This window comes from Pelecanus crispus, chromosome 11 (assembly GCF_030463565.1).
Source record: "Pelecanus crispus isolate bPelCri1 chromosome 11, bPelCri1.pri, whole genome shotgun sequence".
NCBI classification, from domain to species: Eukaryota; Metazoa; Chordata; class Aves; order Pelecaniformes; family Pelecanidae; genus Pelecanus; species Pelecanus crispus.
The window spans coordinates 29,344,396-29,370,748 of NC_134653.1; the positions used below are offsets into that span (position 1 = coordinate 29,344,396).

At 43.8% G+C, this 26,353-nt stretch overlaps 1 protein-coding gene across 1 annotated transcript in view; it reads left to right on the top strand.

Moving 5' to 3' along the window:
- Positions 1–17,390, top strand: part of PITPNB (phosphatidylinositol transfer protein beta) — a 36,434-nt gene extending 19,044 nt beyond the window's left edge. The window contains exons 8-11 of the mRNA XM_075718425.1: positions 3,440–3,517; positions 9,241–9,351; positions 11,267–11,389; positions 15,454–17,390. Of these exons, the coding sequence (XP_075574540.1) occupies positions 3,440–3,517; positions 9,241–9,351; positions 11,267–11,389; positions 15,454–15,504 (363 nt within the window). The 3' untranslated portion in view covers positions 15,505–17,390. The remainder of the gene's footprint in view (positions 1–3,439; positions 3,518–9,240; positions 9,352–11,266; positions 11,390–15,453) is intronic.
- Positions 17,391–26,353: the final 8,963 nt, after the last annotated feature.

Sequence of the window (26,353 nt, forward strand, 5' to 3'; positions counted from 1 at the left end):
GTATGAGCATGTGAGCTCTACCTTGGTAGGATATTCAGACAATCAAACTAAGCAATTCAGGGCTGTCTCTAATGCAGTACCTGGTTTTATTTACAAAACTGGCACTAAAATATGGAAGCCCTTGTATTTTGTGATTCTGTTTCACACATTGCTACCCAAAAATGGCAGCAATACTTGTGCCAGGAATTAGTTATCTAGAACAAAACATTGATTGGAAAATTGTCTATCCATTCCTATAGCTTGATCCTTTTCTCAGTGTCTTCCATCCAGTGTTTGAGTGAAATTGTTAAAAGGCAGTCATAATCAGTAATTTAAAACATTAAGTATATTTCTATAAAAATATTCTTCTGTAGTATTCACGTATATTTCTTAAAGGTGATTTACTTGTAAAGGATTGGCGGGGGGGTGGGAAATGTGTATCGCATTCAGCCTCCAGAATATGCAGGACCTGAGGATTTGAGTAGGTTGCAGCTGTCTTCGCCCATGGTATTTGGAAATAACTAACGAGATGAGAAGTCTACAGCTGGTGGCAAGCACTGTAAATTGTGTGCCCTCTGCTCGCCTCCCCCATTGGTTTCCTGGAGGAAACAGACTGCGAACAAAGCCAGCAGGCTGTCTTGCTCAGTGCCATTGCTCACAGGCAGCAGTAATTGAGAGTTGGGGCTGTATACTGACTGTATGCTGAAGCTATCATACATGAAGGCATATATTTGCTGCTCTTGATGTCTGTAAAAAAGACATGTGCCTTATTCCAGTAAAATCATAAGTGTTTTTTTACTAAAATTCGGATGACAAATATTGCTGTTAGTCTTTCTGCAATTATAATAATTTGAGTGGACTTACATTTAAGCTTTGCTGAATTTAAATGTTAATGTACAGTGCTTATGCTGATTCCTCAAATTGTCCCCATGAGGTAGATACAATATTATTTTAGCACCTGTTGGAGCACCCTGCTAAAGTTAGCTAGCTATTATTTGGGTTCTTTAAATAAACATATTGTTTCAGTTTAGAGGGAGAAAGAGAGGAAAATACTATTTCGTGGAAGTTGTAAAGCATATTGATGAGCAACGTGATTGAATGTCTTTTAACTCACTTAAATGTTTCTAGGAAATAGTTGCTCAATTCTTAAGTATATATATTGAATGCGTAATATGGAAGTTTATCTGAATACCTATTAATGCTTTCTAGATACATTAATTATAGAATGGCTGGGGAAAAATATCTATTAAAAGGTTTCTTCGGCCTGTTTTAATACATAGTATAGGTAGGTACATTAAAAGAGCTGGGAACAATGTGAAAAAATTGGGGAGAAGAAAGTATCAGAGAATAACAGCTGATTTTCTGTAGGTGAAGTCATATTCCTCTGAGAGGACCTCCTGGGTTTTGCAGTTCCATCTGGCTTGCAAAAAGTGCATTGTAAATGTCAAAATTCTTATGAAAGCATTAATAACTAATTTGTATAGGCTTGCTCTGTGGATTTGGAATTTCAGTCTAGAAGTAGCCTTTGTTCCTCCATGCTAATGGAAGAATCTAGATTTGAAAACTGGCATGTTACACATGATGCTCAGTACTTCTGCAGGTGAAACCATGAATTCATGTAACAGCTCCTCAGTTGTATATGCGCGAGTACCATCTGTTGAATTCAAGTTACACGAGTTAAACATGAAAAATAGGGATATGGAGCTGTTTGGGGAGGGCTGAGGAAAGTTGGCTGGAATTCTTTCATGTGGATTGTTTTTCCCAGGTTCGTTTGGGATTTTCCTAGTGAATAAATATGGAGAATAAATATGAAATCCCTTCAGAACAACGGGAGAGGGAAATACTTTTGCACAGTTCATAATTCATTAGTCGCTAATTACCACAGGGTGCAACTGAGGCCAAGAATAAAAGTGGAGAGGAATACCCAGTTATATGATTCTCTATAATGGAAGAGTTTATATCCTTTCCAGAAGAAAACCCCACAGAATAGGGAAGGCCAGACTGTTCGCTGCTTGGATTGACAGCTCTGTCTTGGGTTATTTGCATCCTTCCATGAAGCGTCTGTTACTGGCCACTAAGACAGAATATTAGACTAGAGTGGTCTCCTGTGTAACTCCATGTGACAATTCCTGCTCTATAATGTTGTAGTGTTCGGGTTTATTTTACATGTGCTTGTGTTCATGCCTTTGTCTACAAAAACTTTGTAACTCAGTTGTCTAGGGAAACCAGTTCTCCAAAACGTACCGCTTATGCAGCGGCGATGTAGTTAGATGATTTCAGTATGCCTCAGAAGAAACATCAATATTTCAGTTTTAATATTCAGAGAGGCAGTTTTTAAATGTACGTGTATCTTGCTGCTGCTAGTATTTAATTTTGAATATAGGGGGATGCATTAGAAAAGCGAAGGCTTAGTTTTAATTTCTCTTAGAAGCAGTTTACAAATGCGATCCCTTGTGACAGCTCCCTGATGCAGGAGTGGGGGCGGGGGGAATGTCGGTAAGCTGCTTTTTGGTGGTATTTCTTTCACTCTGTGTTCTGCAAATTTTGTCCTTATTAAAATCTGGTTTTAAAAATGAGACCTTAAACTCTGCTAAACTTTCTTGGGCTTTTCTGTAGCACCCACCAAGCATTTGTTCTGCTTTAAAGTAACTTAAACTTTTACAGTTGTCCTTGGCCCCATGGGTGTAATGGTATTCTTAGGCTGATGTTTTTCATACATTGTGTAAACCTTACATGTTCTCAGTTACTGAGGTCAGAGTTTTTAACCCTTTCCTAATTTCCAAAGTAGCATCTTCATCTAATAACCATTTTCATACCCCTCATCTATAAAATTAAGTAAATCCATATGGTGGAAGCATTTGCCATCTTTCAACTCTATTGATATTTGCTTTTTCCCCCCACTGTATATGACTTTGTCACCAGTCATGTCTGTTGTAAAGCAGTGCCACTCAGACTGCTGCCTTGTGCCCTCTCTGCTTAGCCTGATGATGTGTGTCACAGATTGAGATTATGCAGTTTCTAATTTTGCAAGTTAGTTCACTTTTGCCTTCTTCCCTTTCTGTTCTGCATTCTCAGGAGTGGATATATGTTGCAGCTTGGATGATGTTAGCACACTAGTTTCTATATTATTGCTTTCTCTTCCCCTCAGAAGTTTACAAAACCAATAGGATAGTGCTTATGTCACATAGTGCGTAGCACAAGAAAATTCTGACCTAGAAGGCAGCCCTGGTGTGCTATTGTAGTATAAACAGATAATGAGCACCACTTGTTGATATGCAGTGAATGAGCGGGTATGATGGAGTATTCAACACAAAGTTAAGTCAGACTAACTCCACCCATCCTGCTCCAGACCACTCAGGAGAATCAATTTGGTAGTCTTGAACAGAAGCTTAATACAGTGGGATACTGAATCTGGTGGGTTTTTTTCTGACTCTCGGGGTTTTTTTTTTTTATATTATAGGACTACAAAGCTGATGAAGACCCTGCGTTATTCCAGTCGGTTAAGACGAAGAGAGGACCTTTGGGGCCAAATTGGAAGGTACTAAGAACTGAAGTTGCAACCTTTTGAAGTCTTTACCAGCAGAAAAAAATAGTTCATACTTCCTTAGAGACTAGCACTAGCAATGTTAGTCTTAAAACAGAGGGCAGAAATTCAATACTATTTTCCATTTTTGTATTCAGTTAAAATTCCAAATGTGTCAGTAAGCAAAGGTACTGTCTGCTACTTGTTTAATATCACTACTAAAAGCAAAGCTATGCAAATTAAGTTGGATGAACATTATCCTTGCTCAAGATTGACATCTGAATGTACACTATGATGAATTCCATGGAAGTCATCAGCCTGCCATGGTAGCCACTGGAGGTGACTTAAAATGCAAAAAATTAGTTGGAAACTTCCTTATGTTTGAATGGTTATAACTGTGTGTTTCTTGGACCAAGGTAAAAGATAGTACATGTGTATGTTTTATTTAGAATTACCAAAAAGCTAGCAGAAGATAGTAGCAACTAAACCTAAGCCTGTCTTCACCTTGCCATATTGAATATCTAGGTATTTTTCACTTGTGTGGAGTGTATACAAAATGCACACGAAAACCTCCAGTATTTCATCCTAAATATCTTCCCTCAGTGACATAATACACCCTGTTTGCATTTGTGCATGTGTGTGTGCATGCGTGCACAGATGCATCTACCATGCTCTTGAAATTTTCAGTCTGGCGTATGCAATCTGAGTTGGTTTGGGAAATCAATTCTCCACGTTCTTTGGTCATTTACCAATTTTCTCATAAGTACAGTCGTTGTGTAACCCCAGGAAGATGACTTGACCAAACCTTTATTTCAAGGTAAAGCCATCTGACCTTTTACCAGGTCTGCAGTTACTCAAGCCTGTGTACTGGAAATTTTGTTTGAAGTTCATTATGCAGACTGCTTGCTTGACATCATCTCCTCCTCAACCCTCAAATCTGACCAAAATTTAGTGTGCTAGACTTCCATGATGTCCTTTCTGGATAAGTCCGTTTTAGTGTGAGACATTACATTCTGTGAAAGCTCTTCAATATTAGTGTTACCTTTCTGCATGAACACTTTATTGAGTTACTCTGATGTGGCTGTCAATATGACTGCAGTGTGAAAGCTGAGCACTTAGTCACATCCAGAATGAATTTGCTCTGCTTACATATTCAACTACAGGAAATTTGTGCTTGAGAACTGACTCCTTAGTAGGCAGCATAAGTACTGGTGCAAAATATGTCAGTGTCAGAATATGTATGTCACCCATATATACCTTTGTAATGCCTGTATACTTTTCTTAACAATTTAGCCTAAACAGTTGCTGCATACATAAAGATGATCCTTTCTTGAAACGTTTCATACAGTCTGTTGCCTGAGGTCCTCTTCCATTTCCTCTAGAACCTTGCTTGACTCAAATTCAGAAATGAACCTGAACAGCAACGCAAAACTTGTCAACACATCCCTGCCCCAGTCACAATGCACGTCCTTCCGCAGACAGCCATCAAATTTCATGTATATATGCCCATCCCAGAAGGAAATATGCTATAGCTGCTACACCAGATATCCTCACAGAAACTGAGAAGCTAACTGCTGTATACTAGAATGAATATACAGGCAATTTGTCAGGAATAGGCCCCTAGTTACCAATTAGAATATAGTTTTTCACTTTTGTCATTGCTGTGAATGAACTGTTTCATTGACAGTAGCATAATTTTACTTCTTATGTTTAGTGTGTGCTGTGATGAATTATGCTTAAGTAAATGCTGAGGGTTTTTTAAATATATTGCAAATCATGCCCCAGTTTCTTAAATTTTCTTACAAAAGCATTCAGTCTTTCATTACCCAAAAATGTTCTAAATACAGCATGAATGTTTCTGCCCAAATACAGTGTGAAAGACTTGCTCTGAGAGGTGTCAATTTTCTTCTAGTTCATTAGTTTAGATGTCACCATTGTTATTTTACCACTAGTTTTTGCAAAGCGGCAAGGTAAGCCTCAGATATTAGAGTAGGATGCATTGGACCAGCAAGCTCTTGGTCTCTAATTTCCTATCCTAAAACGTGATTGTGCAAGCAGAAAGTAGGCAGAAGATACACCACCCTTCTGCTATCAGAAGCTTGACCTGTGTCTTAAGTAACTGACCACCATGTCTGACAAAGCAGTGTCCCCATTTCCCACTACATAGTACCACACTCATTCTCAGCTGGCCTGAGATCATAAATTGAAGCAGCCTGAATTCGAGGACTTAAGGTATCTCTTGTCCCACTGTGGAATGAGGATGCAGCACTGACCATTCACTCTTTTACTTCTGTACGTGCTGGTACAGTGGTTTTAATGCTGCGTGGCAGTTAACCTAGGGGAGAAAAATAGGGAACCAGTTTTTTTGTGGAAGGATGGGAAACAATATAGCAACACAGGGAGCCATAACAGGACCATTGAAAGTTTCACTAGACCTTCAGTGGGCTACTGAAGCTGACACTTCACTGCTATTAAGCTGGAAGAAAAGCTTGCGAAGCTACCTCTTGGGTGCTCGACATACTTCAGTTTGTCTTAGTGAGAGCTGAGGGTGCAGTCGATGTATACCACTGGCCTACTTGGGGCTGCCATAGCTGTTCCTAATGTTGTCTTTTCAACATGATGAAAGTTCATCCTGCGACAGTCCAATTGTACAGACACAAAAATAACGTGGAATTCCATTTTACTGAGAGGGTGGTCAAACGATGGAGCAGGTTGCCCGGAGAGGCTGTGGAGTCTCCCTCCAATGGAGATACTCAAAACCTGACTGGACACAGTCCTGGTAACCTGCTGTAGGTGACCCTTCTTGAGCAGGACTCCTGCAACCCGGTCATCAGAGAAGGTTCCTTCCGACCTCAGCAGTGCTGTGATTTTGCAATCTACATATCTACACAGCCTTAATGCTTCTCTTTTTGTGTCCAAAGACAGAAAATAAGTTCTGCTTCAGAAAGTTTCTGAGCTTATAAGTGGGTGCAGATGGGTAGAGTTGCTAAGTGAATTATCAATATTTTCTTCCTTGGGTTTTATATTTTTACATAGGTTTCTGCCATTGGTGGCTGTCAAAATACTGAGCCAGGTAGACCTTTGGTCTGATTTGCAGGTTTGTCCTGGGCCCAAGCAGTAGCTGGAATAGAATCATAGAATAGAATCGTTTAGGTTGGAAAAGACCTTTAAGATCATCCAGTCCAACCATTAACCTACACTACCAAATCCACACTAAACCAATCAAGGGTAGACTAGACTAAACCATGTCCCAAAGTGCCACATCTACCCACTTTTTGAACACTTCCAGGGATGGTGACTCCACCACCTCTCTGGGCAGCCTGGTCCAATGCTTGACTACCCTTTCCGTGAAGAAATTTCTCCTAATTTCCAGCCTAAACCTCCCCTGGCTCAGCTTGAGCCCATTTCCTCTCGTCCTATCGCTAACTACATGGGAGAAGAGACCAACACCCACCTCACTACAACCTCCTTTCAGGTAGTTGTAGAGAGCGATAAGGTCTCCCCTCAGCCTCCTCTTCTCCAGGCTAAACAACCCCAGTTCCCTCAGCCGCTCCTCATAAGGCCTGTGCTCCAGACCCTTCACCAGCCTTGTTGCCCTTCTCTGAACACGCTCCAGCACCTCAATGTCTTTCTTGTATTGAGGGGCCCAAAACCGGCCTCACCAGCACTGAGTACAGGGGAACAATCACCTCCCTGCTCCTGCTGGCCACACTATTCCTGATACAGGCCGGGATGCTGTTGGCCTTCTTGGCCACCTGGGCACACTGCTGGCTCATGTTCAGCCACTGGTGAACTGTTCTCATGGAAAAATTAGTATATTGTGTGTTTGGAGATGATGATGAGGGGAGGCATGTATTCAAATTTGCATTATTGTAATACTCTTTCTACCTGGGCTAAGTGTTCTTGCTAGCAGGGTAAAATTGTCGCAGGGATTATTTTTGTAAACTGTGCTGAAAATGTGCGTCCTGCCTTAGACTTTTGTTGTTCTTTCCTCCTCAGGAAGGAAGCAGGAGGCTGATGTAGGAATGGCCTGTTCGGGCCTGTGTGACCCAAAGAAAGTGGGGAGTTATGGGTTTGTTTTTAAAAAACAGCTATAAAATGAGGAGGAGAACTTTGAATGCCTGGAACTGGCAGCACTGAATTTGTATGTTCCATTTAGTTCTATCCTTTTACTAATGCCTGGACATAGACTTGTGCTGTTTGGGAACACCAAACAACAGCAGCACTTTGTTTTTTGCTCCTGAATAGAACACCAGTCTTCTGAGGATAATTGGTTTTCATTTAAGTGCTCTCTGACGAGTATTTGTGATAAAAATTCAGTTAAATAAATGTGATTATTCACCAAAATTTTTATATGTTAGATATATCTCGCAGTAAGTCTTTTTACTGTGTGCATGACCAACAGGAGTTGTCCATTTCATGGTTAAAAGAAATGTAGCTTAAAGTATTTTTACTTCAGATTTTTATTCTTTATGTCTGTGACAAACTCTTTGGACTTCTTATAGTAATTGCTTGTTATTCAAACCAAGCACACAGAGGTGTTTTTTTGTTTTGTCTTGGTTTTTTTAAGAGACTATCAGCTTCCTTTTTTGGTTTGGTTTTTTTTTTTTTTTTCTTTCTTCCTCTTTTACAAGGCTTGGAGTAACCTAACATGCTTTCTTAAACTAAAAACATGATGTGGTCTCTTGTATTACATAAATCTGACTGCATGAGTTGTAGGAAAATCACTGTGTGTGATGTTACAGGTACTTCAAAATTGTTTGGATGTAGGAACTATAACAGAGACCTAGGAATTATAGGAAACGGTGGTGGGTGTGTCGGGAATTTCCCTCAGTTAATTCTTCTGGGGATCCTTCTTTTGCACGAAGTCCTTGAGCTAGAGCTGCTTCCAAGCAGTCTTTGAAGTGGAGCTCTAGTTGGTCTTACAGCCACCTGTTGCCATTGATGATAAAGAAGTTCTCTCCCTATTTTTCTCGTAGTAGCAGTCAGGTAGTCTGCAATTCATTATGTGAAAATGACTGTGTAAATTATGCCACACAACTAGAAACTACCTCTACACCTGGGTAAGGACGTACCCTTCTGGCATTGTCTGCAGGAGGGGGATGTGAGGAAGGGGGGAGAGCATGCCAGTGTCTGTATAGGCAGAGCAGAACTGCAGTAAGCTTAAGTTTTATGCTTTTGTGAGAAGCAAACTTGAGGGGTGGTGATGTGCTTTTTTTTATCTGAATCGTTTCTAGTTGCATGCGTTCTCCACCATTGTACTGAGCAACTCCGATTATAATTGCCTTTGCGCAATAGACCCAAAAGTAAAAAATAATTTGGTGCTAGCTATTGTAATCAAGCTTCATTGTCCTTTCAAAATGTCAGAAAGTATATTACAGTGGAAATCATGAAAATTAAATCCATGTTAAGACTAAGATTTATAGTATATGTTTGCAGCATGGATGGAATTCGTACAGATTTAACCTGATTGTTAATTCCTGTTACCCTATGTTCAGAGTACAGTGCTAAGTATTTACTAATACTTAGAATTCTAAGTATTATTATTTAAATCTTAATATTTGGAATTATATCTAATTATAATAAAATATTTTAAAATAATTTACTATAAATTAGTAATACAATTTATAATTATACTCTAATACTTAGAATTATGCTTTCTAATGATTATATTAAATTAATTAGACTGAAGTAAATTTTTAAAAAATTAAAAATTCCTTCCCATTATCCATAAACAGAAAGAGGTAGCAACTGATGAAGAGTGTCCTAAAATGTGTGCTTACAAGTTGGTGACTATCAAATTTAAATGGTGGGGACTGCAGAACAAAGTTGAAAACTTTATACAAAAGGTAAGTGCTTCTCCCTTGCTGGGATGCTGCTGGGGAGGTGGGGTTGGAGGTGGGCAGGTAGGTAGGGAGGGTGGTTCTGTGTTGACATGGGATTTTTTGAGGAGAAACAGTGATGAAGTTTCCCTTTGCTTACAGCCAAACAATTTCTGTTTATTTCTTATTATTGAATGCTTGCAAAACCAGGTATGACACAGGTAGAATCCAGTGCACTAGGATTTAGTTGGCAGTTGTGGTGTTTTGTCAAATTATGTTTCCATCTTATTTCGTTACTGCTGTATCTTCGGAATATGAATTGTAAAATATTTTTAAAAGTATGACTAAATATTTAGAATGTAAACTTATGTGTAGGCAAAGTGTTTAATCTAGACCATCGTGCCAGTTTTCTCTAATCCAGAAAAAATGTGCTGTATCAGTGAGTTAACCAAAACATGATATTCCAGTAGCAATTGGGCATGGTGCTTCCTCACAGACAACCAACAGCAGACTTTTTTCCTTGTGGTAACCAGGCCTCTTAGCTCTGAGTGGACCACACAGCTAACTGCATTCAATGGTTATGAATTTCAATAAATATGATAGCAAAAGAGAAAAGCTTCAAACAATAGTAATTGAAAATGAGATGGAGAGGTAGTTTGTGATGGCCACAGTACAAAGTAAGGGTAAGGAGACATTGGAGACTGTCTTTAGTGTGGTGGTGGTTTTGGGAAGGAGTTGCCCATCACACATTTCAAACTGAACACTGTTAGGGAGTAAGCTGAGCAGAAGAGCCAAGACTGATTCTGTGGTCTAATGAGGAGTATTTGAAGATGGGACGACTTTTTTTTTTACCCATGCTTTACCTGAAGCTGATTCTTTAGAGGAAGTTATCTTTGTCTGCTAGTTGTCAAAAACGTTATGTTAGATTTGATCAGCATTGTTTTTGAGGACGGTCAGCAGCCTGAGCCATGCAGAACCTGGGAGCAGATGAACAAGTCGTGAACTTTAGGTGGCAGCCTGGGTAACTGAATACATGCAGAAGTCTGAGTTTTAGTAGTAAAACAGATTTCTGCGTTGTATATACATGACTACTTTTATCAGAGCAGTCGGAAGCAACACTGGTAATTTTGGAAATTGAACGGTTTATATGATGCATCTTTCATCATCCAAGTCGCCATCATAAAAGTTGAGATTCCACGGTGCTAGAGATGGACTTGAGCTGGCAAGTTGCAGTTCTTCAGCATAACACAGTGGGGTTTTGGGGCTGAAAGGTATTTTGAAATGTGAAACCTACCAATTTAAGTAGAAGAGGTACAGTGAAAATATTCTTACTGTGATCGATTCAGAACACAGATATGTGTACTTGAATGAAAGAGCAGTGGAATCCTTAGCTTGAATATTTATACCCTCAAGGTGTTTGTACATCAGATATTACTGGGATGCTGATTTGGTACAAATTGCAAGCATGCCATCTTTGGAGTCAGAAGTACTTCCCTTTTTGCTTCATTCTGGCTTTAGGAATTGGTCAGTCTTGGTTTTTAATAGTGAGCACAGAACCTGTGACAGTTCTGTCGTAGATTTTTACACAGTTCATGCTAAATATTCTAGCTGTTGTGATGCTACATTTGTTCTGTCTAGTGCTATCTTGGAGTTAGAACAGATTTTAAAAGGATTCTTCAGCATTTTCAAGTAACGTGAATTGCTGAACTTTATTGAAACTTTTTTTGATAGTGAAATTTGTTAATTTTTTCCATGTTAAAGCATGTAAGAAATGAGATGACTTTAAATTGGATCAAGGAATGTGAGGGAGCTGAACTTGTAGCAATGTGAAATGGCATACACCTAAAGAATTATAGCTTTTCATATTGAACAGCTGCAATCACTTCACCAGTCTTTGGCAAAATGTAGGCCTATTACCTAATGTTTGTTTATCTTCTTAAAGCAAGAAAAAAGGATATTTACCAACTTTCATCGCCAGTTGTTCTGTTGGATTGACAAGTGGATTGATCTGACTATGGAAGACATTAGGAGAATGGAGGATGAAACCCAAAAGGAGCTGGAAGCGGTAAGGATGCTTTTAAGGTTGATGTTTGTGTGCTGTCGACCTGTAGCTATACTACTTATCTGTTTGGGAATTGACGCAAGTTACGTTGTGTCCATCCCCTCGTGTGTGTTTGGGCAATCGGTGATGAACATTACAGCCCCTTTAGTGATTCTCCTGTGCAGACCCATGCACTTCAAGCTTCTGCATACTGTGTTGTGTCAAGCAGGAAGTGGCTGTGAGGTAAATATTTCTGATGTCATGAAATCCAGAATGTCTGCCCTGACCACCTCTTTATTTATGGTACCATACCCATTGCACAAAGTCCCATCAGTGCCTTTTTACCACTTGTCAGTTAGAATTCAGAGCTGTCATCTTGCTTTGCCGTCATGTGTCTTGCTTTGTTTCGTTTCTGATCTTCATTAGGTCTGATTACTTTTTCTCTTCAAACATGTCTTCAAGCAAGCTTGAATATGTCACATGACAGCTGTTCCACTCATCCTGATTAGCACACCAAAACTGAGAATTTTACTTGCAAAAAGGAAGTCAGTAAAATTAACAGGCTTGAGGTGGTGTCAATTTTCATGCTTTAGTAGCTGTGAGGACCAAATACATACAGCCTGATCTGTCTTTGAACTGATGTCTAGGAGGAAACTCATCCATAGGGCACTTTCTCTGCTCTTTTAAGAGGTAGAGGAACATCACAGGCTAGGCAGGAAGCCTTCTTGTGTAGTGTCTTTTCAGAGCATGACTTTTGGCATGAACCTTTCCCATTTTAACTCCTGCTGGTTTTTTAAATTCTTCCAGTCTTTGGATTTGCAGTTCTACTTCCTTCCAGTTTTGTCAATTGCTTTATGCCCCAAACCCATTCAGCTTGTCACTTTCTTTCCATTGTCTTGGTTCTTTCAAGACACAATGCGTCTTCAGTTATAACTTGCTTTTTTGCATGATTTAACTCATTTCAGCTGCCAGACATCTTTAAACAGATTGCCTGGTGCTTTAGACCTACTGTTGACAGTGGTTCTGAAGTGCGTTTTGTGGTTTGTGCCCAACACGTCTTTTAGTGTCAAAACTAGCTGCAACTCCTCCATCCCTACTTGTTATGCTCTCCATGTTTGGACTTCATGAACTGTGTGGAGCCATCTTGCATTGTGTAGAGATGTTTTCTGAATTTGGAAGAAGTGTTTCTTCACTGTTCTGTGTGTTAATAGGTAGATGTGCTGAGCTGGTAAACCCAAACTTCCTTTTCAGATACGCTGAAGGGATTGTCTGCTTTGGCAGTTCCCTGCATATGCTTTGGAAGAGAATGATGTTCATTCACTTTTGCAAACATTGTGCTCTCTCATTGGCATTTGGGTATTTTTGATTATGGTAGATGTTCTCTCAAATCACGTGGATTTCTTCTTAAATTCTACTTTATGCCAGAACCTATTCCTAGAGCCACTTATTCCTAGGTGTCTGTGAAGGAGGAAGAGTAACCGCTTTCCTCTCTGTAACTGATTTTTGTCAGAAGGGTTCTCTTTTGCACACCCATAGTTCTTTATTTGGAATGAAACGGACTTCATCAAGTTTCTCTGAGAAAGGATAGTGGCAGTGTGAGGAGTGCATGCAAGGCATGTGTTGGAGAGAGTAAGCAGCACTTGACACATCTGTGTGCATGAGAAAATTTCCCTTTTGTGTCTCTGTGGACTGTGGATGTTTGTCTTGTAGAGAAAGTTCTGTTTCACATTTCTCACTGGTAAGTAACTTTTTAAAAATACTTTTTGCAAAATATTTGCTACTTTTTAGTTCTTACCTTAAGCAAAAAACAGATCATGTGTTTCTGGGTGTAACATTTATCCTTGTTCTTAAATATCAAACATATTTATTTACTATTTTCTTGTTTTGCAAAGGAAAGCAAATAGTTCATTTCAAATAGTTTGTTGTGCAAGACATTAGCATCAGGAACTTGTATCACTTGTTGAAAAAGTCAGTGAGAGGAGCAGGGACCTACTGTTAAATATTTTTTTCTTCCTTAACTGTTCTAATAGGGATATCTACAAACATCTGTAAATGATGCAATTTCAAGGTTTTTGTGGTGAAGTGCATTACTGGAGAATAACCTAAAGGCAAAAATGTCGCTGCCAAATAACATATAAATGCTAATTTTATCCCAAATAATTGGTTTTATGTTTCATATTCAACTCCTTCATCCATTGTGCTAAACAGTAACTTTCATTAAATCCCAAGTATACCACAAAACATTTGTTTATGGCCAGGACCACTGGGAAGTGAGTGCTTAGTGATAAGGTGCTTAATATGACAAGAATATCTTCATGCTTCCATCCCTGCACAAAAGTAGTCGGCTTTTTTGACAGTGTTGCACTATGCAGTTCTGTGATGCTTAAAAACAAACAACTGCAGAAAGCAAGCCTAATAATATTGGCAGCATTACATTTGCTTACATACGTTGCTTTCTGTTGTTATTCCCTTTCTCATTAACACCCTTTCTTCATCCTGGTTTGAGCTAATCTTTCTCTTCGGATTCTGTGCACGTATCAGTTCTTTTGTTGGTCCTGTTCCTCATCTTAAGTCAACTTTTATAGTCAGGATCTCTGCTTTTGTTACTTTTTTGTTACTCTCTTGAATCCTCATCAATGTCCCTCCAGAGCTGCTCTATCCCAGCCCATCCTTTTCTCACTGTTTTTCTTTCTTTCACTTAGTGGTTTATGTATCTGACTCCTGGAGATGAGGAGCACCTGTGCTTCATTAAATATGCATCAGCTAATCAGTGCATAATAGAAAAGCATCTGACCCTGCCAAAGCACTGTGACCGACCTACCTGATGTCTTTGCGAGGGTAGAAATGCCACATTGGGTATTTCGAGTGTGGCTCCATGCTGAAGCATCATTTACAGCTGCTGTACAGTTCCCAGGCTTCCCCACCAAAACTCTGTACACCCCCTCTCCAAAAAACCGCAGCTGTAGCTGAGGCTGGTTCTGGTCCAGGCCAGGGAAAAGTAGTCCTCGTCATGTAGATCATTACTTCTCTCTTACTAACCAACAGCGCGATAGGTTCTTTGTGTGGTAGCTCACAGTTTTATTTTACATTTAGATGCGTAAGAAGGGTTCCGTTCGAGGCACTTTGGCTGCTGACGTCTAGAGGAATTCTCTGTAGGTTCTGAGGCAAATCAAGCTGTGTAAGTCAACTGCTGGATGGAAAAGGAGAAAAGTGGTTAATGTTCTGATGGATGGGAATTGCTGGCAGTAATCATCTAAATGGACGTATATCCAGATAACATTTTTGGGCCTTACCTCCCTCCTGTTTGATAACCTTGTGGTGATCAACAGTTGGAGATGACCCTTGGTGTCCAGGGTACATAAGAGACCTCCACAGACGGGCACGGTAATAGGCTGGGCAGGTGCTCGGTCTGGTGGCAGAATGCCTGAGGCGTTGGCCACATAACCTGGTTCTTTGTGCTTGCCTAGTAGAGAACCCAAAGTGTGTGACCTGTTGTCATCACTGTGCTGGCACTGAGCACTGAAGCCTGCAAGTAGTCTTTTGGGCACAAATCAGAAAAGTCAATGAGCATCATTTTGCTACACGCTCGGTAGCAAAGTGGTAAGTGGACTTAGTCCGCATAACTTAGGGAAACTGTGGACTGTCATCTTCAAAGCATGTTAAGTTCTTGAAATGCAATTCCATGCAGATATTTACAAATACTAAATTGTGTTAAAACTGTTACTGTGGGAAACAGGTTGTCCAAGAGTTGCAAGCGTTTGAGTATTTGTGTCCAGTACTTCAATGCTGGTGTTTCCCGCTGTGACTGTTTTAATACTGCAGATGGGATCCCTGGCCAAAGCAGTTTTAGAATCCCGCTGATTAGTGTGAGGCTCCTCAGAGATGGGAGCTGCTGTCCACCAGTGAGGACAGCATCCAAATTGAGATTCCCTAACAAGTCTTGCATTGCTGTGGTATGATTTGCTCAGTCCTGGTGATGTTTTGACTGCCCGGCCCTATTTTTCTTGGAGATTAATAGAACTGCTTATTTGGAACTTACAGTTTGAGGAAACTATCAATGCTTAATTGTATATTTTCTTTCTCCACAGTTACGTAATCAAGGCCAAGTCAGAGGAACAAGTGCTGCCAATGATGAATGATGATGGATTTAACCGTCACATGCAGTGTTGATATACAAATGTGTGTGTGGATGCATGATTATTTGTATATAATTATATATACGCACATGCATACTGAAGAGGGTTGTTACAGTGTCTCCAAGGTACTAGACCTGTCCTCAGCAAAGATTCAAAGGAAACTGCTTTCATTACGTATACCTGAAGCAAATAAAAATCAATTGAGTAGTGTCATTTAAAGGACGAATTAACTGCAGAATTATGCTAACTGGTATGTTTCATGAATGTCAATACTGGACCAATTTATTCCCTACTTGTGGTTTTGTTTTTTTCTTTTTTTCCTCCTGTCTTGAGTCACTCTGCTATAACTTGCCCATATCTCATTGTAAAGAAACGGATTCAAATAAGTTAATTTCAGTTTTGTGTCTTCCCTATGTGATTATTTTTGGAATAGGAACAATGAATGTATTTATAGCTATTTATTTCTGCATTGTCATTATCCTATAGTCAAATCAGAAAAAAATTTTTATTAGTGGAAATTGGGAGAATTTTACTGTTGAATAAGTTTGACCCAAACTTTACCCATTCACTGACTTAAAAGAAAAAAAATCATGTTTTATTGGACTTTTGTACATTGAAATGCTAATGTTTTTTCTTCATTAAAATTGGCAAGATTAAGGAAAAATGGCTTGTGATTTATAAAATAATTGCAACTTGAAATTTTCCAGAAGCTGGCTTTTTAGACAAAGATACTGACAATACTTGTAGGATATTTCAAATATATTTTAGGCCCTGCAGTGAAAGTGAAGGGGGATGATAGCCCTTCCCTGAAGTAATACTTCCTGTTAATGAAATCGCTGTTTTCCAGAGTTTCACTTTGGAAGCTATGCAAATGGTCTTGATTTCACACACATTACGCAATGGAATATAATTGTGATTTTAGCTCTTTTCATGTTGAAAATACACTTTAAAAAAGATGTATACTTTCAGATATGATGAAAGTTTAAATTGTAGCATCTGCCATATTTCTCTGATACTTGTTAGGAGTAGACATGGAAAAGAAAAGACAGTATAATAAAGACCTTCTGTAGATAACTCTCAAATAGGGAAAATGTCTTCAGCATTTTTTAAGGAAATATTCAGAGCATATCATAGATATATATTATCAAAATTCTTGCTAGATCAGAAACAAATTATTTTAAAAACACTAGTTAGATAAAGTTCTATTAATGCCTGGTTTCCTCCCAGCATCCCCAGAAACCTCGGTGGGGCAAGCCTTGCTTAAGCTTCCATCTTCATAATCTCACATACATCCAAGTATTTTGGAATAATTTTGGACCTACTTTGCTAACGAAAGGAGTGATCTGATTTCCATTACAGGCAGTGACAAAAATTTCCTAAACTTCCAGGGTGGGCCAGGTCTGCCGTACGACTTGCCCTGCCAGGGTGCCTGTCTGCTGTGAGTGCCAGGCACTGACGCGTCTGCCGGCCGTGGGCATTTGTATCTCTCTCCTGTGTATATGCACCCTCCTACCCTCTGTGCTGCAAACTTCTTTTTTTTTTTTTCCTTTCTGAATTAGCAGTTAAGCGGTTACTTGCCCTCTGTACCATCAGGAGGTTGGTTTTGTAAATATACGTAGAGACATGCACACACACACACACACATATACATGATTTTAAAAGCGTTTACAGCCAGAAGGGCTGCTGCACACCTGGGAACCCAAGGGCTCAGTTCTCTCTTCAGTGCTGGAATACAAGTCCCACTGTCATTAATGTGAGTCATAACGCAAACTGAGGGAAAGGGACCCTACAACTTTCATGTTTTTGGACTAGTTGTGAAAATTTGAGAGAATCTTGTAGTGAATGTACAATGTTTAGTTTTCTTTGGCAGTCTCTGGTGTGACCTACAGTAAAACAGTCAATGAAATTTAATTAAATAAATTTGATCATAAAATGCTCTGTCTCTTGTCTTAGGTGTTAGTGTTTGCAGTTTGCTAATGAGCTGGCATTTAGTTTTATTGAGCTGTACGAGAAGGTTGGAAGTCCTCTAAGGATGCACCCCAGTGGTGGTGAGCTCAAACCTGTGTTTGAATGTTAGTAGCGATCGGGGGGAGGGCAGGGCTTGTTTGGATTTTTGTTTTGTTTTAGGACTTCAAGCTGAGCAACACATACTTAGCTGGAACCTTGGCGCTATCTAGAGTAGGGAGAAGATGTTTTGCTTTTCTTGTGTATTATGACTGCCTACCTTAACGTGGCAGGCTGACAATTTTGCAGATACTTGCATTTGATGCCCTTGGTCTACATTGGCTCTCTGGTCTGTGGCTGTCTTGACGTTTTACAGCTGCTACTAATTCTGTATCTTGCCTATGCAAGGCAAGGGTCACCATGCTGCGCAGAGAGGACGGGCTGGTGGAGGAGGAGGCTGCAGCGCTGCCGAGTTGGCGTTAGGGAACGGAGGTGCAGAAGTCACCTTGCCCAGTGCAGAGGCTGATTTCCAAAAGCATGGCTCCTTTCAAGTAGCGGAGCACTTGCGGTGGTCCCCAGAAGAATAGAGAGATGTACTAGACTGGGAGAGGTGAAGCCGCTCGGAGCACCAGAGGTGGAGTCTGGACAGGAGAAGGAGGTTGCGGAAGGTGGGTGTCTCGCGAGCAGCGTGCGGTGCCGGGGGTGCTGATGAGGGCGGTGGCTTCCCTCCCCAGCTGGTCCCATCCTCTGTCCTCGTTGCTCCCCCCTGCCTGGCCAGCACTGCGAAGGGGTTGGCAGCTGCCTTTGCTTCGCAGACCGGTGGCTTCCAGGCCTGTGTGGGGAGGGCAGCGGAGGCGGCAGAGGCAGCTGCTGGACTCAAGAGGGGCTTGTGGAGGAGTTTGTGTTTCTGCCCAGCAGCGCTGCCCTTTCCTGGCTGTGTCACTCATCAGATGTGTCTCCTGGTAAGTTAGCTGGCATCAAGATGAGGAGCAGGAGCTCACTAATGCTGATTAAAACCATTGTCCTATGGGGATGAGAAATCTAGAAATGGACCATGGGCTGCTGAAGCTGCTGGATTTCAGAAAGCATTTGTGATTTTTAAAAGTTTTTTAAAATACATGGTCCTTGTTAGGTAGCGTGGGGTCCTCTGCTCCCCAGTCAGGCCCCAGTAAGTGCTGCAAGAGCTGCTGTGAGTGGAACACGAAGAGACTTTGTGCTTGGTACATACTGGACAAAAGCTTGCCTTTCAGTGCCTCGTTGGAAGCTGGGGCTGGCCTCCCCTCCCTGGCTTCAGTTTTCCTATAATGGAGCATCGCAGTAACGACCCAGTCTTTATTTCGGGTATTTGAAAATAACCTAACTGCTGGAGCGAGGAAGAGGTGATCAGAATTGTGGCAGGAAAAATATTCTTATAAATTACAGAAAGACTTTGAGAGTAATGGCTGCTTATTGCAAGGCATCTTCGCAGTTTTTCCTCTCAGGTCCCAGTGTTCAGCATTTCCTGATGAAGGCTTAACAAACGGGTGTCTGCATTACTGCTTGGAATTGTCTGCCACAAGGCTTTACTCCTGTATTTTTTTCCCCTCTTCTTAGCCCTTGTCACACACGGGCTGTTGCTGACGCGGTAGCTGGCACCGGGTTCGCTGCCTGTCCCTGCTGACCGGGTACGCTCAGGGTTTGCCCCTGACCGCAGAGGCTGCTGCGTGGCTGGAGAACGGCCGAGGGGTGCAGAGCACAGCAGGGGCAGCTGGAGCAGGAGCTGCTGTCGCCCCTGAGCGCTGGGATGCACAGTCGGCATATGTTCTGGGGTGCTGGAAGTGATTTCCAGCGATGCTTTAGTCCAGGGAGGTACCACAGAGACACAGCATTTCTCCGCAGCAGTGGGCGTGAGGGGCAGAGGGTCTCGCGCTAAGGCTCGGTCCGTGCGGGAAGCAGGCTGGCACCTCAGCAGCTGGAGGCTGGCTCTGGGGAAGAGCAGCAGCTACAGCAAGAAAACAGTTCAGACCGACTATTTTTTCTGCTTTCAGCAGAGTGAGTCTGTCAGCAGGAAAGATGCTCATTTTACCTGAACAAAAGTCAAAGGGCTGCATATCAAATAGGAAGATGCACGCCCCTCCGTGCCCGGTCTGGCGTTGGAAACCCGCAGCCGGCACTAGCTAAAGCTCCCTGAGGGTGGTGCCGAGGCAGGAGAGGGCGCGTGGGGAACCCCTCGATCTGGGCACCTGGGCAATTCACAGCCGCTACTCAGCATCCGGGGAGCAGGAACCTGGAAAGGGGGGTGTTGGTGGCGGTACCGAGGGCGGCGGGGGGAGCGGGAGGGAGGCCTGGGCAGTGGCCCCACCGGTGGGGGGCTGCCTTCTGCTGAGGGGGCAGAGGGAGGGTGGCTGCGTGCGGGGCTGCCCCGCTCTCGGAGAGCGGGTTTGGCACCGAGCCCCAGCCTGGAAGGCCCTGCCTGGTCTGGGCTTGGTGACGCCCCGACCGCTGCCTCCAGGGTGCCTTTTTTTTGGGGGGGAGACACATGGCGATGGGCAGCATTGTCTGCACAGGTGTTTTCTTGGTGGAAGGCATGGAGCAAGGAAACGCTGCTTCCTCAGGGTGTTTCTGAACGTACGATACAACGCCTGACGCGATACAAACTGAGCAGTGCCACTGGTCTGTATTTGGCTCTGCGTGCAGCCCTCTTAGGGTAAGCGAGAAGTTTCCCACAAACGTGTTTTCAGGCTGGTCTCGGGACCGATGCTACTGTGTGAAATCGCTTCTCCAAGAGGCTGTTTGGCGCAGCTGAGCCCTCGTAGCTGTGTTAACTGCCCTCCCGTGTGGGCACAGCTCTGACTCTCTGCGGGCAGATTTCTGCCTGCTAAGGTTGTGTAATCGCCCGCTATAAATCGAAACTTGTATGGCTCCTTTTGGTAAATGCAAAATTGAATTCTTTTTTTTACTACACAGCTTGTTCAGCTTCCAGATGGCAAACCAACATGAAATAATGGAAGAGCAACATAGTTTTGTTATAATGGATATGTAAACGTGATATTTATTCACTGCAATAGACTGCTGTGAACCATATTCTAGCAGTAACCTTTTAAATCTATCACTTGGCTGCACATAAGTGTGGTCTAAAAGGGACTTGTAAGGAATTTGTTTTCTTCCTGGAGGATTTTTTTAATCGTTGAAAAGAAAGGGGAATGTTTTCTGTCTTTTGCTTTAATGTGTGGACTGGGAAATGTCAGGAAAAAATCTGCTGAGATATGTGTTTGGGGATTTCATGTGTGTTGGGTTTTTCCACCCTAACGCCTCTCTAAGTGCTCTCTGAGCAGTCTGGAAATGTCTCTGATAAGACAACTTACTACGAATTTCCCAACACTCAGTTGATTCAGCCATATTTGGGAGCTACATCATGTACTGGGAAGTGCTCTTGCTCCTCTGTGTCGCACACCGCTGGCCAGGACGAGCACGGTCGGGTCCTCAGCCGTTCCCACTGTTCCGGGATTCCTGCCTCTGGCATCAGCCCTTTCACCGTGTCCATCACTGCTAAATCTGCATTTCCAGAGGTGAGCACCCGTGCGTAAAGTATAGTTGTTCTTCCTCTTCACTCTGTGGAACGACTCTTCTGCCATTTCTGTGAATAAATGGGGCAGGCTTCACAGCCTGCTTCCCTTTCGTACGGAGGTGCCGGGGGCGCAGAGGTGATCTCTCTACGGGACTGAGTCTGCTCTGGTCTCTGTGAAGACCAGTGGGGCTTAGTGCCAGGTTACTTGGGAGCAGTGTCATTTCTTCCTGGTTTTAGCTTCTTTTTTTTTAAAAAAAAAAAAACAACCAAAAATGAAAACCAGCCAACAACAAACAAACAAAAAACAAACCAAAAAACCCAAACACAAGGCAGAAAGGCAGGTGACACCCTTGCTCTTGCTGGCAGCTGCTGTGTCTCCTGCAGTGAAATGAGGTGACGCCGTCTCTTCCTTCGGCCACCACATTTACTCGGCAGGATCCGAGGTCAGGCACAGTTTGCACAGGGGGAGCCACTGGCATCCAGCTCTTGCGCGGATGGTGGTAGATGCTTTTCATAGAATCATAGAATTGTTTAGGTTGGAAAAGACCTTTAAGATCATCCAGTCCAACCATTAACCTACACTACCAAGTCCACACTAAACCAATCAAGGGTAGACTAGACTAAACCATGTCCCGAAGTGCCACATCTGCCCGTTTTTTGAACACTTCCAGGGATGGTGACTCCACCACCTCTCTGGGCAGCCTGTTCCTTTTGGTCCGATGCTGATGCTTCCTGCCTGCAATAACTACTAAAGCAACTGTAGAGCAAGGGAACCGAGTTAATGTTCTCATCCAATTCTTACTCAAAGTGAACACTGAGCCCCTGTGAACGTCACTTCAGCGAGGCGAGGCCAGTCCTCAGTGTAAACAAGTGCTCTGGCAGAAATGGCTGATGTTATTTTTAATGTGCCCTTGCAAAACCACTAGCTACACACTATCTTTGCTTACAGCTCTGGGCCTTGACCCTGACCTGGCACTGCGCTGAAAAACAGACACGGGAGGGACAGGGATGCGGGTGTGAAACAGCAAGCTGATGAATTCTAAGCAAGAAAGAAAACCCCCCAACGTTTAATTAAACTTGAGGAGAAAATAGCTCCAAATGAGCCGCCGCCTTCCGACTGCACCTGCCTGCGGGGTCCCAGGGGAGCCAGACCCGGCTGCCCCTTCCCGAATCCCGCACCTAGCAGCACGCTGGCACTTCGTGCAGCCCCGCTTGTCCCCTGCCCTCTCGGGGCCCGTCCGCGTGGGACAGTTCAGCCCACAATCACAGGGCAGCGCAGACGTTTGAGCCTGCGTTTGCCTGAGGAATCGAGGGGTAGCGCAGAAAGCGTATTTACACGGAGAAAATCGTACCTGCCTGCTCGGCCCCTTGGGAACCGCCGCCGGGAACCGGGCGCGAGCCGAGCCCTGGGCACCAGCACCAGGACTGGTGCCTTCCCAGGGCCTTCCTAGGGCCTTCGTGGCTGAACCCAGGCAGAGCATTTAGGCTGTACGGGGAGACTGGCCGCTTTGTCCATGGCGAAGGAGGCTTCTGCTGCTTAGAGGCTGCAGAGGGGAGAGGGCCTGCGAGCCCTCGGGAGGTGTGCCAGCAGCGGGTGACAACTGCCAGGTTGCTGTGTCAGTGAGTCCCCCTTTAAAATTTATTTTATAAAGCTTTCTCCCAGGTACTGTGAATTTGTGTTTCAGAGGAAAACCCAAAGATTTTCCTGTACGAGGCAAGGAAATCCTCTGGAGGATGCAACCCCCTGATTTTTTTTTTTTGATGTAGCAAAACCCCTGAGAGCTGAGGGCAGGTATTAGAGCTCTTGTTTCTTTGTCTCCCTACCTGTTTGTGTTAGAGCACCTTTCTTCAGTCTCCTGAACCAGCAACAGAGTCTTTGAGCAACTGTAAATGTTTTTAAAACTGTCCCTTCACTTTGTGTTAATTTTGGCTACAAGGAAAAACATGGAAACATCCTAAAAGGACTAAATATAACTTAACAAGGCATCTATTTATAGCAGTGCAACACGTTTGTTTCTCTTAGGACACCAGACCACACAAAAGTGTATAAATAAACACATCTGAGAGATACACAATAGACAAGGGAGACGGGAGGAGGTTTCTGCGTGTGGGCATGGGCCGGTGTGGGAGCACGAGCGCAGGGAATGCTGGAACTGCAGAGGGACCTGGCCCGGCTGTTACAGTTTGCTGCGATGGTAGAAACCTCTCCGCTGATTTAAGGAGGATTATTTAACCACCTGCCGAAATGTAGTTGTTCTGGCTGGACTCACAGGCCATGTGAAACACTCAGTATGAGGGGAAAAAAATAGCTGTAAAGGATTTTGTGTTGCATTTCCATAGCACTTCTAAAAATTGAAATGAATTCGGTTCCTGTTGTGCTTACAGGGCAAAATCCTGCTCCAGAACAGTTTTGCAAGACTGAAAGACCAAATCCTGCCCCTGTCCCCCCAAATGGGACTGGAACAGCTTCCCAAGAGAGGTTTGTGTGGTTGCCTGAAATATTGGTGAACTGTGCTAAAACCATTTGTGTCCCATGTTGGTAGCTTCAGCAAACGAGCTTTCCGGCAGAAAATAACGAGCTGTTAGCTGTCAGCTTTGATGTGGTGGCGGTGTGGGTCCGGGGTCGGCACTTGCGATCAACGGCTTGGGACTGAGATATTTAAAAACTTGTCTGTATTCAGTAAACGACAGGGATGATGGTCAGAGAAGGTGATGGGCTGTTCGCAGGCGGAGGTGAAAGTTCTGCCAGCAGCACAGCCAGCCCTGTTCCTGACTCGGGGCTGCTCCTGCAGCTGTGGGTGATACCGGTCTAAAACATTACCTCGCCACGTGCAACTTCTGCTTTCTATGTTGTTGCTGGATTTGTAGTTTTTAACACCTCGGCGCACTGCTATTACCTGCCACCATCCACCAGCAAAAGCAGAGGATTAATATTGCTCCTGTCATTCAAAACCTTCGTGTTTGCAGCACCTGAACTTGTGACCGGCAGCAGGCTGGCACCGACGCGCCTCGGGATGGTCACAGCGTCTTGAAGGGGCAGATAAACCAATTTGGATCTGGTGGTGATGTATGACAGCTTCCACCTCTTTGCTTTGCATCCTTTGAACCCCAGAGCTGCTGAGCAGCATTGCCTTAAGGCCTTATTCCTGCTTTGTTTTTAACCGTGCCTGACAGATGGATTTTAACATCGTGACCTGTCCTCAAAGAGCTGGACTAAGTAAGTGCTTCACTTTAAATATTGAAATAGTATGATTAGGCTTGTCAGGAAGAATAAAATGGCTTTGTAACTTACAAGAAGCTTGCAACCTGTTTGCCGCGGCGCCTAGCTCTGCAGGTGTTGGCTGTGACACAGCACACCAGCTCTCCGCGCTCTCCTGGGGCGAGAAGGCGTTAAAGGAGGAGTGGATTTTGCTCAGGGTTAATCGAGGCAGGATACCGGGTGCTGACTAAAGCCTGAGGTCTGCAGGTCCACCCTGCCGGGGAACAGGCACGCAGGGCTGAGCTGGCACCACGGAGCAGAGTGGGAGGCCCCTTGGCGGTTTAGTGCCCTTGGGGGGCTGCAGCCCCAGAGGTGCTGCGCTGGGCGTGTCGGCGGGTGGATGGGTTCCTGCAGAATGAGCTGCTACAGAGGATCCGTGGGAATAAAGCCTTGCGTGTGTCAGGAAGCGTGCAGAGAGCTCCATCATCTGCCACGTGAACCGGCATCGCGGGCTGAAGGCACGCGCGGGACGAGTTGCAGCCACCTGTGCCCGAAGGATGCAGGTACAATCCAAACCAGTCTTAAGTGACACTGACCACCGTGTGTTAAATTTTGATACTGTCATCCTTACTTGACAGTTGTGATGTTAGAAGAAAGGCTGGTGTTGGCGTAGGTGTGCTTGGGGAGAGGTCTCAGCACCAGGTGGGTGTGTGGTGCCCGTGGCTACCAGCCAGGCTCCATTGCACCACCAACAGCCGGAATGGCTCCTTAGCTGATGCCAAGCTCCTCCGGCCTCAGTTCCTTTTGTTTGCCATCACTGTTTAACTGATTTCAGTACCTTGCTTCTGTTCCAGCCTGCTGAACGAATGAGCGCTGCTGAGATCCTGTGCGGCCCTTCCGCGCTGCAGGGTCGCCTCTGCTGCGCAGGGACCTGTGTTTCTTACAGACATCTGTGCTTTCCTGAGCCCTCAGCGCGCTCTGGAGGAGCCTCTCTCTCTCTCTCTCTCTTTTTTGGGAGGAGCCTCTCTCTCTCTCTCTCTCTTTTTTGCTTCCCTTCTGACCAGACTGTAAAAATATCATTTTGCATGTCCTGGCCACCACAGGCGCAGAGGCTCTGCAGAGCCCCTGGGCTGCGGGGGAGGCTGGGGCGGGCAGGGGTGCGCAGTGCAGAGCCCGCAGGTTTGCAGCAGGTTGGAAATGTTGCATGTGGCTGGAGCCCTGGGCCCAGGTCCCCGCGGCTCTGCCCTGCCTGGAGGCAGATGCAGGTGTGCGTGGGTGCCGCTGCCAGCCCCGTGAGGCTTTCCCTCCTGCACCTCCTGCGCTCAGCTGCTCTCATTGTATTTTTGGCGGAGAGGAAGAACATGTGGCTTATTTGTGGTTAAAGCAGTTGACATTTCTTTGTATCTCTAAATCATAATTGCTTGGTCGGAACTGATTGAACACTAAACATTAAATGCCCATGTCGGTTACGCTGGTGAAAAGCACCTCTCTGTGTGTGGCTGCTGTTCACCTCTGCAAAGGCGTGGGAGGATTTGGACCCGGGACATACGTGGAAGAGCCTGGTGGTGTTAAACCTGTGGGTTTTTTCAATTGCGTATTGGTGGGCAAGGTCCTAATGGCTTTTATTTGCTCTTCCCTGTCAAATCTGTGGTGTATGAATATTAATGCATTTCACTGAAATACGGAGGGTTTAGCTGTTTTCTAGGTTACGATGCGCAGAGCTCCTTAAGCGGGCACGGGTGACGGGGTTAGGAAGCGCGTCGGTAACTGCCCCGAGCAAAGGCTAAGCTGGGAGCTGGAAAACTGCGAGTGCCTCCTTCCTACAGTGACTGCTTGGAGGAGAAAAAAGCTTGGACAGAGGCTGCCAAAAGTGCTCACGGGCAGTTCCGCAGCAGCCACCGGCTGCCTGTGCCCTGTTGGGTTCAGGCGCAGCATTGGAGAGTGAAGCCTGTTGCTTTCGGGCTTGTTTGCCCTTCGCCACTGTTCGGTGTCACCACCCCTCTGTATTTTCGTTAGGACAAAGCTCCTTAAGAAAAAGGCTACACAGTAATATATTTTATAAACTTAGTTCGCAATGTTCACAAGCTTTTCAAAAGTATTTCCTTTTAAAAAAGTTCTAACGTGTTCTCTATTTTGCAGATGCAACACCCCCTTTCTGTCTT